The sequence below is a fragment of the Paramisgurnus dabryanus genome, chromosome 17, assembly GCF_030506205.2.
Source record: "Paramisgurnus dabryanus chromosome 17, PD_genome_1.1, whole genome shotgun sequence".
In the NCBI taxonomy this organism is placed as follows: Eukaryota; Metazoa; Chordata; class Actinopteri; order Cypriniformes; family Cobitidae; genus Paramisgurnus; species Paramisgurnus dabryanus.
In genome coordinates this window covers 5,317,133-5,335,968 of record NC_133353.1, presented here as the reverse complement: position 1 = coordinate 5,335,968, position 18,836 = coordinate 5,317,133, and the positions used below count along the sequence as shown (strand labels likewise).

At 37.7% G+C, this 18,836-nt stretch overlaps 1 protein-coding gene and 1 long non-coding RNA gene across 2 annotated transcripts; both read right to left on the bottom strand.

The window, feature by feature from the left end:
* Positions 1–1,172: 1,172 nt before the first annotated feature.
* Positions 1,173–12,809, bottom strand: LOC135737687 (protein ELYS-like). The gene is made up of 25 exons (XM_065255527.1): positions 12,767–12,809; positions 11,580–11,690; positions 10,868–11,121; positions 9,519–9,699; positions 9,220–9,421; positions 9,006–9,122; positions 8,835–8,919; positions 8,582–8,732; positions 8,365–8,497; positions 8,056–8,237; positions 7,907–7,968; positions 7,697–7,825; positions 7,499–7,587; positions 7,045–7,168; positions 6,905–6,961; positions 6,657–6,791; positions 5,366–5,556; positions 5,110–5,254; positions 4,871–5,002; positions 4,598–4,781; positions 4,360–4,510; positions 3,179–3,405; positions 2,486–2,634; positions 2,316–2,383; positions 1,173–2,118 (listed from the first exon to the last, which is right to left on the bottom strand). Exons 1-25 carry the CDS (start codon positions 12,807–12,809, stop codon positions 1,932–1,934), a joined length of 3,489 nt encoding a protein of 1,162 aa, XP_065111599.1. The 3' UTR covers positions 1,173–1,931.
* A 2,806-nt stretch (positions 12,810–15,615) lies between these two features.
* LOC135731000 (uncharacterized) lies at positions 15,616–18,261 on the bottom strand. Its single transcript, XR_010526163.2, has 4 exons — positions 18,179–18,261; positions 17,922–18,084; positions 17,718–17,822; positions 15,616–16,085 (listed from the first exon to the last, which is right to left on the bottom strand). It is a non-coding gene; the product is annotated as an uncharacterized lncRNA (long non-coding RNA).
* Positions 18,262–18,836: the final 575 nt, after the last annotated feature.

The window sequence follows — 18,836 nt, the reverse complement described above, 5'->3', positions numbered from 1 at the left end:
TTTTTTAAGGCAACCATTATTACAGAGTTGCATGAACAAAACCCCTTAACAAAATTCTGACCATTCAATCCTAATCAATGGTTTTTTGAGTAGAAGCATGCTAAGACGTGTCCTTTAAAGGGACACTCCACTTTTTGGGGGAAAATATGCTTATTTCCAGCTCCCCTAGAGTTAAACATTTGATTTTTACAGTTTTGGAATCCATTCAGCCGATCTCCGGGTCTGGCGGTACCACTTTTAGCATAGCTTAGCATAATCCATTGAATCTGATTAGACCATTAGCATCGCGCTAAAAAATAACCAAAGGTACAATGATATTGGAGGCGCAATGATATTACGCAGTGCCTGAAAATAGTCCCCTGCTATTGAACGTTACCAAGGGGACTATTTTTGGCTGCTGTGTAATATCATTGCGCATCCTGCAGCCATGTTACAGCAGCAAAGTCCTTGAATATTACGCTGGAATAAGAGTATAGTTCCTAGCCATACCTGGCTAAAAATTTGCAACTTTTAGTTTTCCGTTGGTCTAAGTACACGATGTAACTACAAAAGAGTCAAGTTTTAAATAGGAAAAATATTTAAACTTTTTGGTTATTTTTTAGCGCGATGCTAATGGTCTAACCAGATTCAATGGATTATGCTAAGCTATGCTAAAAGTGATACAGCCAGACCCGGAGATCAGCTGAATGGATTCCAAAACTGTAAAAATCAATTGTTTAACCCTAGGGGTGCTGGAAAATGAGCATATTTTCAAAAAAGTGGAGTGTCCCTTTAAATGAGGCACTGTTTATAATTCGGAGTAAAAGATGTGAGCTTGATGTACAAAATACAAAAATGCTGTAATCTTGTTTACAAGTCTTGCCCTTTAGAAAACATATTTTGCATCAAAACAATTACATAAATGAAAATACTGATGATGTCACACAACAATCCAGTAAAGAAGTGGAAAAAATCTCTTTAGAAATGTAAATTATTTGTATTTGAAAGCAAATATGCATTACAACAGAGTTCACAATGCTCTTTTAAATATGCATCGGAACAAAAATAAATGTACATTATTTGCAATGAACAAACTTGGGGTTCTTCAACTTAAAGGTGCAGTGTGTAATTATTAGAAGGATCTCTTGACAAACATGCAAAATAATATAAAAAACTAAATTATCAGGGGTGTATAAAGACCTTTCATAATGAACCGTTATGTGTTTATTGCCTTAGTATGAGACGTTTTATCTACATACACAGAGGGTCCCCTTACATGGAAGCCGCCATTTTGTGCAGCCATGCATACAGGAGCCCTCAACAGACAAACTTTTTTACTAAGTTGTCTCCATCGATGACATGTTTGTCCGATGGTGGCTACCGTAGCTTCTCTATGTGTTTCAAAAGCAAGAGGTGAGCATTGGTTGCAATTCGCAACCTTACCACTAGATGCCACTAAAATTTACACACTGCACCTTTAAGACCTCATGATAGAGGAGACTAAGTGCCAAGTACAGCAAAATGTTTATCCGTTTAAAATAGACCATCTTGTTACACTTAACCAATGCAAGGTGAACCACATCATCCAAGTGGTGCAACCCATAAACCTTGTAATTGTTTGATCCGGCTTAACAGTTCCTACACAATCCGTTCTATAAACAAACCAAGTAACAAAATAATTCACAAGTATCAAATTTTATTTATAGCATTGCTAAAAGACTATTTACATTTGCATTAGTAGAAACATTTAAAAACTAAGCCATCTTTTTTGGTGCTCAAGTCCCTCAGTAAACAGCATAATTTATAATAAAATAATTTCTCAAATTAGATGTTTAGTTATTCCAAACATTATCTTAATTAGAAAATAGCAGGCTGCAGAGTTCTTAGGAAAGGGAAGAGCAGATCCCATGCATTTTTGGGGATGAATCACAATCAAAGTTTCTTTCTCCGTGTCACTGGTTTAGGGGAAATGGCATCCATTTGAATTTCATGCGTTTACGTCGTAGATTCGTCTTCAGCAAGGGAGTATCCTTCACGTCCGTACTCTTTTCGGTTCTTGCATTTGGTTCGGCTGGACTAGCCAAAGGAGAGAGGAAATTGATCTCAACAGGCGGTGGAGGTTCTAGGGCCGCCTTTTTCCTGTTAAACAGAGCAAACGTATTCAAAAACGTTCAGGGAGGTGTTTAACAGTTTTAACAAATCTATATATAACAGTTTTGACTAGATGGGATGCAACTTTGGGGGTAGGATTAGTATAAAACAGAACTTAGACACAGCGAGATTCCTGCCATTGCTGTATCCCTTCTAGCCACAACCACATATAACAGACAGTTCACCTAGATTTTCTCTTCTTTTTGGGTTTGACAGCTTCAGTTTCCACTGCATCATCTACCGGGCCATTGTCCTGTGACAAATAAGAAAACAAATAGTCTAATCTAGCTCTTTATATACACCATCAGTTATCTTTAAATAAAATGGCACCTTATTGGACTTAAATGGCACTAACCTCTTTAGGATGGGAATTTACTGCATCTTCATTTACTGCTTTTATGGGACTCTGTCCAGTCTGTGGTTGTGGGTCTTCTTTATAAACTTTGTCTCTAAGTCTTCTGGATTTTTTTCTACGCGTGGCTTTCTGTGGGGTCTTTTGTGCCTCTACAGGTACGTAATAAATTACATATTGGCACATACAAAAATACTTAAAACACATTTGAAATAGTTATTCACTATAAAATTACTATAGAACTAATACTACACAATACTAAACAACATTTCGGCAACGGTTGGTTTCACTATAAAAAGCAGTGTATTAAAGGTGCACTGTGTAAATGTTTAGCAGCATCTAGTTGTGAGATTGCGAATTGCAACCTACGGCTTCGGCCACACAGCTCTCCCCCTCCCTTTTAAAAATGCATAGATAAGCTACGGTAATCGACACAGGACAAACATATCTCTGAGACAACGTAGTGATGAAACAAGCTCTGTAAAGCATTTAAGGCTTCTATAGAAACATGAAAGTGACTTCCATGTAAGAGGACACATGGTGCATGAAGATAAAAACAATCCAGTTCATTTTGCAAGATCTTTATACACCACTGATAATATTGTTATGTATATTATTTTGCATTTCTGTCAAGAGATCCTTTTAAAAGTTACATAATGCACCTTTACTAGAAATGTGTTCTTGAGCGTCTCTTACCTGATGTTTCCATAGATTCCTCCTCACTGTTCTTAGGTAAATCAATAATGTGTGTATAAACAGCGGCATCAGCAACAGGTTCATGGCCCACCAACTCTTTCACCGGCAGTTCCGATTCAACAGATGGCTCAATATATGGTTCTTGTTCCACTGGTTCCACAAAGGGCTCTGGTAGATTTGGCGAGGGAAGATACAGGCTTGGCACTTGCATCTCTGCCTCTCTGGGGCTACAGAGGAAATAAAATAAACACAGGGTTCCCACACATCAGTTAACTTCAAATTCAAGGACCTTTCAAGGACTTTCCAGGTGCAATACCCTCAAATTCAAGGACTAAATGTGGGAACACATTTCAAGTGAGAGCAAGGTTACATTGTGTTACCCTTAAAGATACATTGTTACAGTTCCCTTTCGAGGGAACTCACGCTGCGTCACTGTGGTGACACTTTGGGAATGCCTCCAGGGGTAAGTGCGTCTGAATGTGTATATCAAATTCAACCAATGGTGAGGCTTAACGACAAAGACAGGGTGACGCGGGACACAGGAATTATATTGCTATCTGAAATATTGCCAAAGGCGGCGTTACAGGGACGCAGGAAGTATGGCAAGGGAGACGCAGTTCCTTGTTCCCTTCTCAGGTTTTATATGTAACTCGAGACGTTTTCATTTGTCAAACACAACTACGCAAAAAAGCATTTTGGTATGAATCAACATTAGCATACAGAAGATATAAGCATTTAAAGTGAACAGTTTAGCACGTGTGCTTAAAAAGTCTAGAATTTTTATGATATTATCCTAAACTACACAGGGGATATGGAATTGCGTAAAATAAATTCAAGCACTTTCAATGACCTGTATCTATGTATATGTAAGCAATAAGGTACGAGAGGCTGTGCTGTATCGTGAATAAGTAACTTATAATAAGCACTTGCCTCGAGTACCTTATTGCTTTTATAAAACGGTTACCACCAGTGATGTTAAATAGAACCGTTGGGTGAAGCGGTCATAGCCATGTTTTATCGTGAATAAAGCACAGCTATTGACCATTCAGAATCAAGGGTTGGAACTAACCGTTTTATAAATGTTTTTAAAAACTTCCCCGTGGGGACCTTGTCAACACTTTACTATAAAATAAAAATTTGGTAGCAAAAATGTATATTTATAAAGACGAAGAAAGACATACCTTTTGGATGGTGATGACTCTGGAGTAGGGTTCTTGCCAACCCAAACTTCTTCAATTTTTGAAAGAACATTATTGATAAAAGCTGCTCGGGTCATGACATTTTCAGAAGCTGAACGTTTAGCTACAATTGACAGAGGTGGAGGTCTTTTAACTAGGGGTGAGAAAAGAATATGCAATAAGTCAAATATCAACACTATGTTCAACACTACATCACAAGACTTTTGATTATTATGGGTACCTTCTCTGTGGATCGTAGCAGGGTGTTGGTATGGTTTTGCTCGCTCAATGATTTTTGCTCGCTCAATGATTTTTGCTCGCTCAATGATTAGTTTCCTTTGAACTCGTGGAAGAACTTTCCAATACTGGTTTAAAATAGAGTTCCTAGTGTTTGACCTTTCCTTCATCTTAGGATCCCGATCGGCCTGAATCAGAAAAATTACAATACATTTGTGAACGGCTCATTTTTCGCCTCAATCTATAAATTAAAACTATAATGTGGATCCAAACATACTACAAGGTTCATTTTGAGGGTCTGGTTGAGTTGAAGGGCAGAAACATAATTGGCCTGCTGGAGATAGTGGACCATTAGCAGCTCTCGATTCTGGAAACCTCCTGAGTTTAGAAGGAATCGTTCCAAACACTCCTGCCAAAGTAAAATTAAATGCGCTCAAAATATGATATGGTTAATGCAACATCCCACAAAGACTTTTGATAAAACCCTTGTACTGTCTCAAAGTGTTTTAAACCCACCTGTTCTTCCATGCCAAGTGGCAGATTCAGTAGCTCTTTCATCAGACCTAGCTCCTGGCACGTATCGAAGAGAAACTTCATCAGCTCTTCCATGTTTAACTTATTACAGTGCTGCCTTAACAACGCCCATGCCTCCACAATACACCTGTGCACCAAAAAACAAAAAACACCAAAGTAAGAGACTATAAAGCTTTTTCTAAAGCACTTTACACATTAAAACATGGCACTCTATACAATTGATAGGGTGCATTTCTACCTGTTATGGAGCAGGACTGAAAGTGAAAGCTTGGCTTGGCTGGTAGTGCACAGTGGAGGCTTCATTACATGTAAGTAGCGTAGAGCAAGGGTGTGCTTCTGCTTACACATCAAAGCTTGCAGGACACGCTCATGTTGCCAGCTCCAAAGTGAGTGACTGGTGGCTGGATGCAAGAGCAGCTCCAGAGAGCTCTGGTAAGGGGGAATATGTCCATTAAACATAACATATTACACACAAACTGATAGTAATGTTAGTTTCAACCAACAAATATATCTCAAATGTTCATAAGAGTTCATGTTAATTATAAAACATGCTAAGAAATGTGCTACATAAAATTGTTCATTAGAAATAATTACATATTAACTCTCTCCCCCATCATTGACGAGTTAACTGGTCAATTAACTCTTTCCCCGCCAGCGTTTAAAAAAAAAGTTGCCAGCGCCAGCATTTCTTATGATTTTCACAAAAGTTTAATGCTTCCAGAAAATGTTCTTCTTTAAATTAAATATACGAACATGTAATATCAAATGAAAGAACGGACCCTCAGCTTAAAAAAAAGTTTCATATTACCTTAATTTGCTTTTTATCAATTCTCAAATATGGGTAGGGTTCTTCAAAAAATACAAAATTTTGAGCAAAAAGCTAAGATAATTGCATTTTTGCAACTTTTGATAGAGATCCGATTCAGAGCGATGCTCAAAACACACATGGAGTTTGAACTGTTTGGTGTAGGCGGATACTTCTGGGTTTTATAAGTTGGGTAAGAGCACCATCTGGTGGATAATAGTGGAAACATGGATTGCCGGAAAAACTCGTCATTGGCAGGGAAGTGTTTTCTCTAAATTGACAAGTTAACTCGTGAATGTCGGGGATAGAGTTAAGAAAAAACATTTCCCTGCCAATGACGCATCCCTGACAAGTTTTTACAGTAATCTTTAATTCCTTTAATCTTTACTTATCCACTAGATGGCACTCTAACCCAACTAACTGAAGCATCAGCTAATTCTACAACATTGTAAACTCCATGTATGCTTTAATCTTTGCTCATTTATGAAAATGCAATTATTTAAGCCTTATTTTTAAAGAAACCTACACATTTTCATAGGTTTTATAAACAGTATATTTATTGAAGAAAATTTTCCTGAAAGGCGTTTTGTTGAACTTGTGAAAAATCAAAACACAAAAGCTGGCGGGCAACTTAAAAAAAAAAGGCTGGTGGAGAATGAGTTAAGGGATAACACTGCACAAATAAATGGACAGCAGATAAAAGCCAAGTTAAAGCAATGCTTACCTCATGATCATGATGATCCAGCAACCACAGGCCTTGTACCAGTTTGACTATTCCAATGGGAATACCAAATGCTGTGGGAAAAGACTCACTACTTCCCAATAAAAAGTGGTCAAAATCCAGTAGGAAATAAATAACCTACGAAACTGAGTCAAGGAATAATCTTAAATGGCAGAACGCACAATATTTACACATTTTATACAATATGAGTACATAGATGCAGCAGAGTTTCAGAAGCTCAAAAAGGATGCAATAGCATGTTTGGCAGATTCCTCAATGGTTTCCAGCTGATATATATCAAGCAAGGCCTGCAAGCAAATAAATAAACAAAAAATAAGTACAGCGGAGACAAAGTCTTTTCTTTTATGCACATCTTAAAGTCTTCACTTACCTGAAGTGTCGGGGGAGGATACTGTCCAGTTCCACCCTCATCCCTTCTCCAGAGTTCAACAAGACGCTCCCCACACTGCGTTACCAGACCGTCAATCATTAGGCAGTCCGCACACCACTTATCCCTATTGTAAAGAAAAACTGTATTATTTTGTGGCTTTAAACTAGACAGAAATGACAAGAATTTATTAGGTAGAGAAGGTAGAAGTGATGGTCCGTCCATTTATCTAATGTGATGTACCGAGCACAATGTTTTATATCGTGTCGGACTTCTAGTGTGAACACAGAATGTACAGCGCTCTCTTTAAGCTTTCATTGATAAAACTAAAGCGGCTGCTCTCCAGGTCTTTCATTAGTTTTATTTTGTGAGTTGCGCGAGCTCATTTCAAGCAGCGGACTCTGACATAATATTAGTTTGCATCAATTACCACCCAATGGCACTTTAAGTAACTTACTTGGCCAGTCTCTGCAGCTCTTCCCTTTGGCTAACGTAGTAGTTCTTTATAATAGAATCGGTGCATAAGATGGCATCAGGTTGCTCTTCCTGTAAATACAAAAAAAAGTATTAGTTTCATAACATCTCTACTGTCTCTCAAGTTAGTCCTCCTGACCAATCCTACACAAGGTAATGTCGAATGAAAGGTGTGTGTGACCTGTGAGAGGCTAGAGGGCTGGACATCAGCAAGACGAGACGACAGGAGACCAGACATAAGGCAGCGCGAGTATCCATTAGTAATGCTGTCGCCCAAACTTGGAGCCAGGTTCTTCAAGTAGCTCAGGGTCTGAGAGAGGAGAGTATGATTTTAATGCACAAGAATAAATAGAATTAGCCATTCAATATAAAACAGTGGATGAAAACGAACCTCTTTTTGATGACCAGAGCAAGTAAAGTGCACAATTCCAGTATTAAGCAAACAACTTCCATCTAGAAAAAAAAAACAAGTGTTATTAGACATTTATAAAGCCAGTACACATTCCATAAATTATAATAAAAAATGAATCTGTGTCTTGCCGAAGTTGTAGGATGTGGGATTAAAGAACTGCTCTGGTGGGGGGCAGGTGTAAGGCAGGCCCCTACTTAGACTGCGTTCATGAACAATAAGGTCCATCAGAGGACAGGAAGCAGTCATCTCTACCACAGAGTCAAGAGACCACACTGCCAGATAAGGACAATTTCTCAAAGATTCACCCGTCCTGAGCAAGAAACAAGAGAAAAACATCAGAAAGCATAACATACAGAGCACGATTTACATATGCACAAACATGTAGGCCTTATGGAAGTTTATTACTGTTTTGAAGCTTTGGTCACATGTCCTCTTACCTTAGTGAGTCTGGCATCTGAGCATGGTACCATCTGTTAATATCAAAAACACCAATGAAGGTAGATGGCTGGCCTTGTCCGTAAGACTTGACTTGCCAGCTAAAAATTGATACGCTTGTATCCGGAGATGCCACTGAAGAAAAAACAAAAACTTGTAAAGTTGACCTGACATCAAGCACACTGCACGTAAACAATAAGGCTAGCCACGTGAACAAACCTTCATTCATGCTGTCATCGCGATCAGGATGGTGACGAAACTTCTCTATAGTCTGGCAGCCGATCAAACGAGTATTAGTAGCTTGAGCCCTGAGTGGGAACGCTGTGCCATTCAGGTCCTGACTATATCGCTCATCACAATACTCTAGACCCTGAGCATCAAAGTTTGAATCATTATCAGCGACAACATTGTATATCGTAAGTATGTATATTTAAAACGGATATTACAGAACTGCTTAGTCTATTTATTTTACCTCATAGATAATTTTCCCTGAAGCCAAACACTTCCTCTCTCCAAAGGCCAGCTGTAATAAATGAAGGCTAACCACATCCCCCTCACTGAAACAACAATTTCAAATCATAAGGTGCAATGTACACACTAAAAATCGAATGGGATGGTTGTGTCCTTGGTCATAGAAACTTACTGATCCTGTGCTGACTGCACGGCCCACAAATAGCAGCAGTTTCGGGGATCATTCTCTGGTTCCTGGAACGTGAACGCGTAGACGGGCACTCTGCCACCCTCTAGTCGTGAGTGATATCTGGAGAGCAAAAGAGGACAGGTTCATCTTTACATTAAAGTACAATGAAAGAGACTTCATTATTCTGGTTTTAAAAGTACTCTGAAGTGTCACTAACTCTTTTTTGAGGGTCTTCATGTTCCAGAGCTGCAGGTAGCCATCAGCAAAGCCTACAGCAAGCTGGTTGGTCCGCTGTATATACTGCAGCGCTGTTACCCCTGTATCTGTGGGGCTGCTGAGCTGCAGGCACAGGTGTCTGCCCTGCTGAATCGCACCCTCTCTAAAGCGTGGGATCTCAGAGGGAGAGACCACTTCCAAATCTGTGTCAAAGCACACACAAAAGTAATTTGAGGTTAATATAAAGCCTTTGGATATTTTTTAAGGCAAAAAAAAAAACGCCATGTGTCACAATCTCACCTGAGGCTTCCAGTTCACTCTGCCTGCGAGACAGGTCATCCAGACAGAGGTCAACCAGCAAAACGTGACCGACGTCTGTTACCACAGCAGCAACTCCAAAGAACCAACGTAGACTCTGATGCAGATGCTGTGTGCTGGCACTGGCCCCTCCATAGCTAACCAAGGGCTCAATGGCTGTTATCTGTTTAAGACAAGAAGATGATGAGCTTTTTGGTCACCTTATCATCCACAGTAGTCTCTATGCAACAACCGGTGTGGAATAGTAAAGCACTGGTTCTTGGTTAAAGGCACTAATGGCGCTTTTCCATTGCATAGTACCCCACGGTTTGGTTTGGTTTGGGTCAGCTTACTTTTGGGAGCTTTTCCACTGGGTGCAGTAGGTAGTACCAGATACTTTTTTAGTACCACCTCGGTCGGGGTTCCAAGCAACCCAAGCTGATACCAAAACGTGACGCGAAAACACTGTAAATCACTTATTGGTCCGAGAGAATTGTCACTACCAGTGTCATTGCTATAATGTAAAAGATAAGCTTTACCCTCATGCAAGCTTGCTCCGTCTCGAGTAAACCTGTTATCATCTGTGCTTTGCTGTAAGTTCCTAAACTCCCTTTTAGCGATGAAAACATCCACAGGTTGTGAATCAGGAACACCATAACAGTTTTTTACCAGACTTTTTGTTTGTGGCGGCACATTCGTGACGCACACTTCCGCATATATGGTTAAATGCAACTTAAATGAGGCTCAGCAGAGGGCGTCGACTGACGCCACGGGTGTTTGTACAGAAATTGTCATGTGAAGCAGAGGTAGTGATAAACGCAATGTGCAAGCATTTTTTATTTTGTAGCGGACTGAAAAATAAATGAATCCATGGGAATGTACAACGACGCTCTCACATGATGTCACATCAGTAGGCAGCTCAAATATAACAACACGCTTATAATCCCTCCCACTCCGAATTGTTACTAAACTCGATGGATAAGCTAACTAAGCCAAAGTGAGGTGAGCTGACCTGACCCAAACCAAACCGTGGGGTACTATGCAATGAAAAACAAAATAACAAATAATAAAAGTTTGTGTTTGCTTAATATATGCGTGTATACTGTAATTATTGTGTATACATAAATACACAAACATTTATGTATATATTTAAGAAACACTTGTATGTGTGTGTTATATACACATGCATAATTACTACATACAGTAGACAAAAAAACACAAAAACAAACTTTTATTTTGTGTGTTATTAATTGCACGACAGCCCTAGTCTCTGCATTTTAAACATCAAGGCAAGAAAATACAGCAATCCATGAAACTCATCCATAAAACACAGTAAAGCTGTTCACATTTACCTTGCCAGGTATGACCACAGCCTTGACAACACGGGAGATGGCAAGATCATAAAGGCACAACATACTGCCTTCACCTTCCTCAAGACCCACGAGAAGCCCTGTTCGCTTTAGCCAACAGAAATCCCGCACGGCCAACACCCTGGGCGGATGCTCGGACACCCCGCTGAAGCGGTAAGCGGAGACACGCTCGCCAGTAACTGCATGGACCACCTCCAACTGGGGCCCGCAAGCAAGCCAGGCCAGTCCACTCTTTCCTGATGGCAACAATTGAGAGAAACTTAAAGACGTTTGACATTATTCAAAAAAACACCATTTGTCATTACATTAATTCAAACAACTAGGCATGGGCTGGCATGAGATTTTTGCGGTATGATAACCTTAAGCAAAAATACCACAGCTTCAAGGTATTGCCATTGCAACACTAAAATGTGTTATTTTCACACGTCTACAAACAAAAAAGTTTACTGGACGGAATATATTTTTTATAATTTTATTAAACATATATTAAATGTAAATTACATGACTAACTACATGTGTAAACCCAGCTCATACATTGCAAACACTATTACAGAAAATGTTAGTGGTTTTAAAACCTTGACTGTTTAAAACCTCTGTATACCTTGAAACCGGTAAATGGCACATGCCTACAAACAAACATATCCATAGTGTAGTCATTAAAACATACAATCAGGGTAAAGCAAGCAACACTCACCAACAGTAAATCTTCCATGCAGTACGGAGTCAAGCGTAACTTCATCCTCTCCCAGAGCATCTATCGTCACTTCTGGGAAACTCAGCAAGCTGCTGGTGACTTGGGAGAAATTATGTTAAAAATCTATCAGCATTTCTTGAAAAATAAACTATATAGCAGCATATAGACAAAGCATAACAAATACAACATGCTGTAGTATAAACTCATGATGAGATTTACTGAAAAGACTATGGACAAAAACAGCAACTGGCAGCACATTTGAACTTCCTAATGGACAGTTGCTTCACATTTGCACAGTGCCAAACATACAAACTCTTATTTTGTATATGAACACTGTTCCTTTGTATATCTGGGTAATAAGTCAGATAAAACATTACGGAGCGGTTTCCCAGACAGGGATTAGACTAGTCCTTGACTAAAATAAATGTAAGAGCTGTCCAAACTGAAAACATATCAGTGCCCTTTGTTTTGCCTCAAAATACACACAAGTAATGTTTTAGTAAGGTATGTTTGTTAAAACTAGTTATATTTCCTAATTTAAATAAGGCCTAGTCCTGGTTTAAGCTAATCCCTGTCCGGAAAACCACCCCTATAAATATTGTTATTAATTTAAAGTCAAAAGCCAAACATTTAGAAGCAATTATGACTAAATAGCTTACTAAATTAAAAAAGCCCATTTCCACTAGTAATGAATGATTATATTGCTGATAACACAAATAATGATTTAAGTGAAATCTGAATGCCATTGGAAAATCATCCACTACTGGTCATCCGACGCAACCACAGCACTTTTTGTAAGGGTAAAATACTTTATATAAATAATTTATAGTTTTCCATATTTTTACCACCTTATTACCCCAAACGTATCATATTGTTCCCTTATACCTACAAGTATTATGTACTGTATACTCTCTGTTGTTACAAATAGGTACATTGTAAATTCTGTTTAATTACGCGGTACATCGCGGGTCTTCATATGAAGCCTTGCCCATGGTTTTAAATTAACTGTCAAGTTTTTAAGTTAGTATAGTAGCAAAAAATTATAATTGATTGTTACACTTTAAACGACTTTAGTTACAGATACTGACTCACTTACACAGTTCATGTCAAACTCTGATTAACAGAAATATAATAAACACATCTCATTTTACTTTATAGTTAATAACAGAAGAAATGGGTTTACTTACAGGTCTCCATGGCGGTGAAATCCGAAATACGGTGAACCGGCATCCCCGCGGACTCCACAGCTGGCATCCGAGGACGCCTGCTGTTTTGTCCGCGGTGAACCTCCGGTTCCTCCGGTTCACCGCTACGGTCCGGGCAGCCCCAAAAAAACAGGACCAATCTGTAGAGCGCCAAAAAAAACCGTGCGATTAGCCGGCCAAAGAATGGCCGGCTAACCGCAGCGGGTTTTTTTGGACCCATATAAATCATAAAAATAAAAAATAAAAAAAATAAAAAAAACCAAACTAAAACACGTTAAAAACAAAACACGCCAAACACAACCCCAAACACGCAGAAGAACACACGCCCAAAAGACAAATAACACGCCCAAAACACACAAATAACAAGCCAAAAACAGACAAAAAACACGCCGATTTCAACTTCAAACTCTAGAACTCCTAACTGTAAACCCACGAATTTTCTGCAATTCGCGCGGTCTTATATAGCCCTCTTACAGTGACGAAATAATCACACACTCTATACAGTTCCAATAGCGTCACCTCTACTGTGACATCACCTTGTGCGCCTTAGAAATAGTTTAAAACGTCAAACTGAATTTTAACCCCAATAAATAGACAAAAAAAAAAATTACAACAAAGGCAGAATTTTGTATAAAAAAGTGTTTAAAAATAATAAGCACAAGATAGACTTCAAGATAGATATATTACAGAGAAAAACTATAGACCATTTTGCCAGATGTAAACAACACTGGTCCAAAAACACTTCCTCTTGTTTTAATTTTTTTTTAGTTAATATTTATTTTACATTTTAATTCAATTAATATTAATATTTTGTTCAGTGTTAAAAAACTGAAACAGGAAGTGCTTCTGGATCAGTGTTGTTTACATCTTGCAAAATGGTCTATAAACATATTCTCCATTAAATTGTCCTTCGACCCAAAGCTAGGCCTGTCATGGAAACACATAAATATTAGCCATATATAACATCATTTTAATTATCATTGCAGTATTTCGTACTGTCTTTACTGTATATGAAGTGTTTTCTATAGGTTATGTTTGTATTGTAATTACTTGTTGTTGTTAACTGTAAGACTCTATTATTTTTAACATTCAGTAACATTTATCTCTGACTATATAATTCTTATAAAATAAACCCTAATTATCATCCGAAAGAAAATAGTGACCATGTATTGTTTTCATATTAGTATATTAGTGTGGGCTAAACATTCCCCAAATCCATTCACAAAGTTTAAAGTCGCCATGAAACGGAAGTAGCGATTGCCTTATTTTCCCCGTGGTGACGTATATCCGAATGAAACGGCTTTTGAGATGAAATAAGGCAGGGCTGGATTTGAATTTGTCCATCGAGATCTGATTGGATCGTTTGAAGTTGGGTCGTGTTGCTAATTGCTAATCACTGCGATCTTCTCCCGGACCCCGCCCACCTGCCATACTTTTGACCGGAAGTGAAGAGAGATCGTTTTGAGGAGGGGAGGAGATTTGCATTTTTGATTAAAGATTATGAGCACACACGAATTTTTAAAAAATAATGAAGCTCACAGATAAGTCATTTGTTAATAATACCACACTATTAAAAATACATATATAGTTTTTCATTTCAATTTCATTGCGACTTTAAAACGTAGAAAATGGATTAAGGTTCACAGTGTTGGGCAGAAACTAGTAACTAGTTACTTTAATAATATTACTTTCCCTGGTAACTGGTAGTGTAATGATTTACTAAAAAAACAGATAAATTACAGTTACCATCCAAAAAGGGCTAGTTACATGTTTAATTGGCATCAGCTTGAGCCTGTTGCAAATTTTGGTATGTATGTTACTGCTTTATTACATTACATAACTTGTTTAACAAATAGTTTGAGGCCGTTGTACTCTTCATTTATCTGCAACTTTCATGGATTCACAGACTCACAAAACTTTTTTGGTGGGGGGTGCAAAAGAAAAGTAATATAACTAGTAGTGTAACTAATTACCTTTGGCTGGTAGTAATAAGTACATTTACATTTAGCAGACGGTTTAATCCAAAGCGATTTAATGAGGTGGAAGCAATCACATCAACAAAAGGGCAGCAGTACATAATTGCTCTGAATCTTGTCTCGGGCAACCTAACACAGTACATGAGGCGTGGTTATTTTTTATATAAAGGAAACATTATGAAAGAACAGAATAAGAGAAAAAGTAAGTGGTAGCAATGCAAGGTCAGGTGTAAATGAAAGTGATGTGTCTTCAGTGGATTTCTGAAGGTTGCCAACAACTCTGCTGCTCTTGTGGTGCTGATGATGAAGCCACTGCAAGCCACCGGAGCGCAGACATCTAAAAGAGTGTGTGACTGAATTAGTTTATTAGTGTGTATGTATAGGGGTGCAGAGTCTGTAGCCGTCTTGTCACTGTAAAACTTTTCTTTGTAAATTGACAGTAAAATACTGGCAGCTGGGTTGCCAGCCACATTCTGTATTTTTACAACTGTAGACAACTTTTACAGACTTGACCTGTAATTGCCAGATACAGTATCATGCTGCAATTTATTTTTTACAGTATTTTCTATAAAACTTTACACTGTAAATTTACATAACGGCTGCTATAATGCCAGCAAATTACTGTATTTTTACAAAACTATAACCAAGTTCTGTATTCTACTGATATGCCACTTAATTATAAATTAGTCATTACATGTGTTATATTGCAATAAATTGTGAATATTGTTTTTATTAAAACATGAAAACTATTACTCTTTTATTTACATAACGGTAGTCTCAAATGGAAAGTAAACACACACCCAAAATTTAAAACGTTTATTTTTTACAGGCAAAAGCCATAAAACTGCTTTATATATAAACATGTTGGCTGAAATGTCAGCTGTATTAAATAAATGCACTTGACAGTTAACAGAACAGTATATCAGAATATAAACAATCAAGTGCTCTTATACCTTTCAAAGAATGGAAAGGTTTTTAAATATTTTAAAATTATGCAAAAAAAGAAAAAGGAAAGTCAGGAGGGAAAAATACATTAACAGAAGTATGTTGGATAAAATGCCAGCAGTACTTTTGTATTGCAATTAACAGTTAATAGCACATCATTAACAATGCATGAAACTTTATTTCCATTTAATCAAATTACAGTATATGGTGCAAGTGTCTAAACAAAATTCCATTCAAAGTCTGTAAGTTTTTTAAGAAGAAGAGAGGAAACCTGTGGGTTCACAGTAGTGTTTTTCTGCACAACTTGGCCAGTTTTCTTTGAAGTCATTTTCCCTGTCTTCATCTTTGATCCACGTTCTAAGTTGATGTCAAGAAACCATCTGCAAGGCACAAAACAAACAACAAAAAAACTATTATTTTGATGCCTACACTCCAAAAATTAATGTGTTAAACACAACACAATCAGTGTTATTATTGGAACAACACATTTTGTGTTACTTTTAACACAACTTGTGTTGTCACTTTTATTTATTTTAACACAAAATACATTGCATTTCACTGACAAAACTTGCAAACAAACCAAACTTTCCACCTTAATGTCAGGATCCTGTCTGGGCTCTTGTCATAGTTTCTAGCTTCTTGAGACACGGTTCTGGCAGTACCATGTTTTGTCAAAGCACGTGCTTTGCTTGTCTCGTCTATCACCCCAACCCCTTGTCTCCTCGTTAATCACCTCATTATTGTTTGATTCATGTCACCTGTTCCCCTCTTGATTTGCTCCCCTATTTAATGCCCTTGTGTTTGCTGTCCTGTTCTCGTTCGTTTTGTACTTATCCTGTCTGTTAATACTAGTTATACATATCATTCAGTCAAGTAAGTGTAGTTCATTGTCAAGTCTGTTCAGTGTTTTGTTTGCATAGTGTGTTTTGCCCCCTCGTGGGTGTTGTTTTCTTGTTTTTGTTTAAATAAAAGTTTCTGTTAAACTGTCTGCGCCTGGGTTCGTGTCCAGTTCCTGACACTTAAACTATATTCTGCTATTAAAAAAATAACAAACATGTGTATACTTTTAGGTGCTCAGCCAAGGCTGCATATCATAAATAAAAAATTGATTAACTTTTGGGTGTTCTCTTCTTATTTACACAGTAATTATTAAATATTTATTAGGCAGGGGTAACAATTTAACAATAAACTTTATTATCTGAAATGAGTCTGACATCAGTCCACTAAACATCACTTCACAAAACAAATAATGGCAGTTTTAAGGGACAAGAATAACAGTACATTGTAAAAAGGAAACTTATGGAGTCGTTGTTTATAAACTAAAGTAAATTTCTAAAAAAGTAATTATTGTAATTAAAAAAATGTTTGTTTACTGTCAGTATATCTGATATTTTTTGATGATATTTATACTAACAATATAGATCCTCATTTGTAAACTTCCTCGACTTACTCAGTTGTACTTGCCTAATGCAATAATGACACCAGTTTAGTTTATGTATATTGCACAACATTTGAATATACCTATAACAGTGGCGGCTCGTGACTGCTCTTCAGAGGGGCGCAAATTCAAAATATGCGTTCGGAGTGTCGTGTGTTTGTTGCATCATGTGAACCATGTGCATCACGTGTTTTGTCAAAGTAAGTGCCTGCTGCACACGAGTCAAAACCGTTTATGATAAAAGAGACGCTCACGTTCACAAAATACACGCAAGACACTCCCTTAACACTAAACTCTGATTACGCAATACGCATGAGATTATGCGAGTATCTGGCAAATGTGAGCGTCTCTTTTATCATAAACCCTTTAGACGCGTCTGCAGCAGGCACTTATTTTGACAAAACATGTGATGCACATAGGATCACTCGACGCGCAGAACAAATATTTTGAAATTACAAACCACACACATGACGGGCTACATACGTGTTCTGACAATCTTCGCATCGAGTGCCCTCGAAAAAAGAAGTCACCGGCCGCCACTGACCTATAACATGCACACATTGAACATACACACCTCGCTTGTGTTTCCTCCTGCATCAATAGTTCTGTAGCAGCTGCGTTGCAGGTGAACACCTCTGAGCAGATTCTCCATGTTCTCCTTTTATGTGTAGCTGCTCACCTTAAACAGATCCAGAACATTTAAAGTAATGTTTCAACACAAATTAAGCACTTGTTTACAATAATAGGTAATAGGTTTGACAGATAAAATGGTTTATACCATTCTTTATATAAATCCTATGGCTGTTAACTTTCATTCAAGCCTGTCTAGATCTTCAATAGATGTTGGAGAAAAGACACCATCCTCTTCTATAATCTCCATCTGCATTTGGGGTAACAAGAGACTGGACCAGTGAAGACAGTGAAGATTGTCTTGTCTACAGCTGCAATATCAAAGATAATTGAATTAGGAGTGTAGCTTTTTATATACATTTAGTATTTTTTTTCCATTTAAATTGATAATGTGCATATGTGTACATTGTTTTGGTACAGTACTCAAGACTGTAGATTTACTGTGAGGTTTTGAATGTTGCACGGACCATCAGACCTACATCTGCCTTGGACAGCTAATGATGATGATTTTTCATAAGAGCTTTTATAAATACATTTAGTTTTTACTTTTTTAGGCATTCGACCTTGCAGGTCACACCATGGTCTCAAGAGTGAAAATGAGCATCTATGGATTAAACAGAAATGGTAGTATTATTACACAGTGTTATGTTGTATTTAAATGCCATGAACAATGTGTTTGTTTTCTTCCTAATTATGTCAAAAAATGCTCTTTCACCTTGTATGTTACTTCAGATGAATCAAAACTACAACCATCTGCATGAGGGTCTGGATGAGGGATGCTCACTGGAGCTGGAAATGATGGATCAGGTCATTTTCTTTGTCACATCTACAAAGAAGCACACTTTGGGGCTTGCTGTACACTGTCTGTGGTAAATACACTAGTATTGGGGCGCCTCTTTCTAATAAACATGTTTATCTATTCCAGTAATTCTTTAAAAACTAATATATAGTAGTCAACATTTGAAGTGGATCAAAAACATTCATCAAACTTGTCCTAAGACAAGAACGGGTACTGGGTATTGGTTTTAAGACAACTTTTAGGAAAGGTTTTGATCCACTTCAA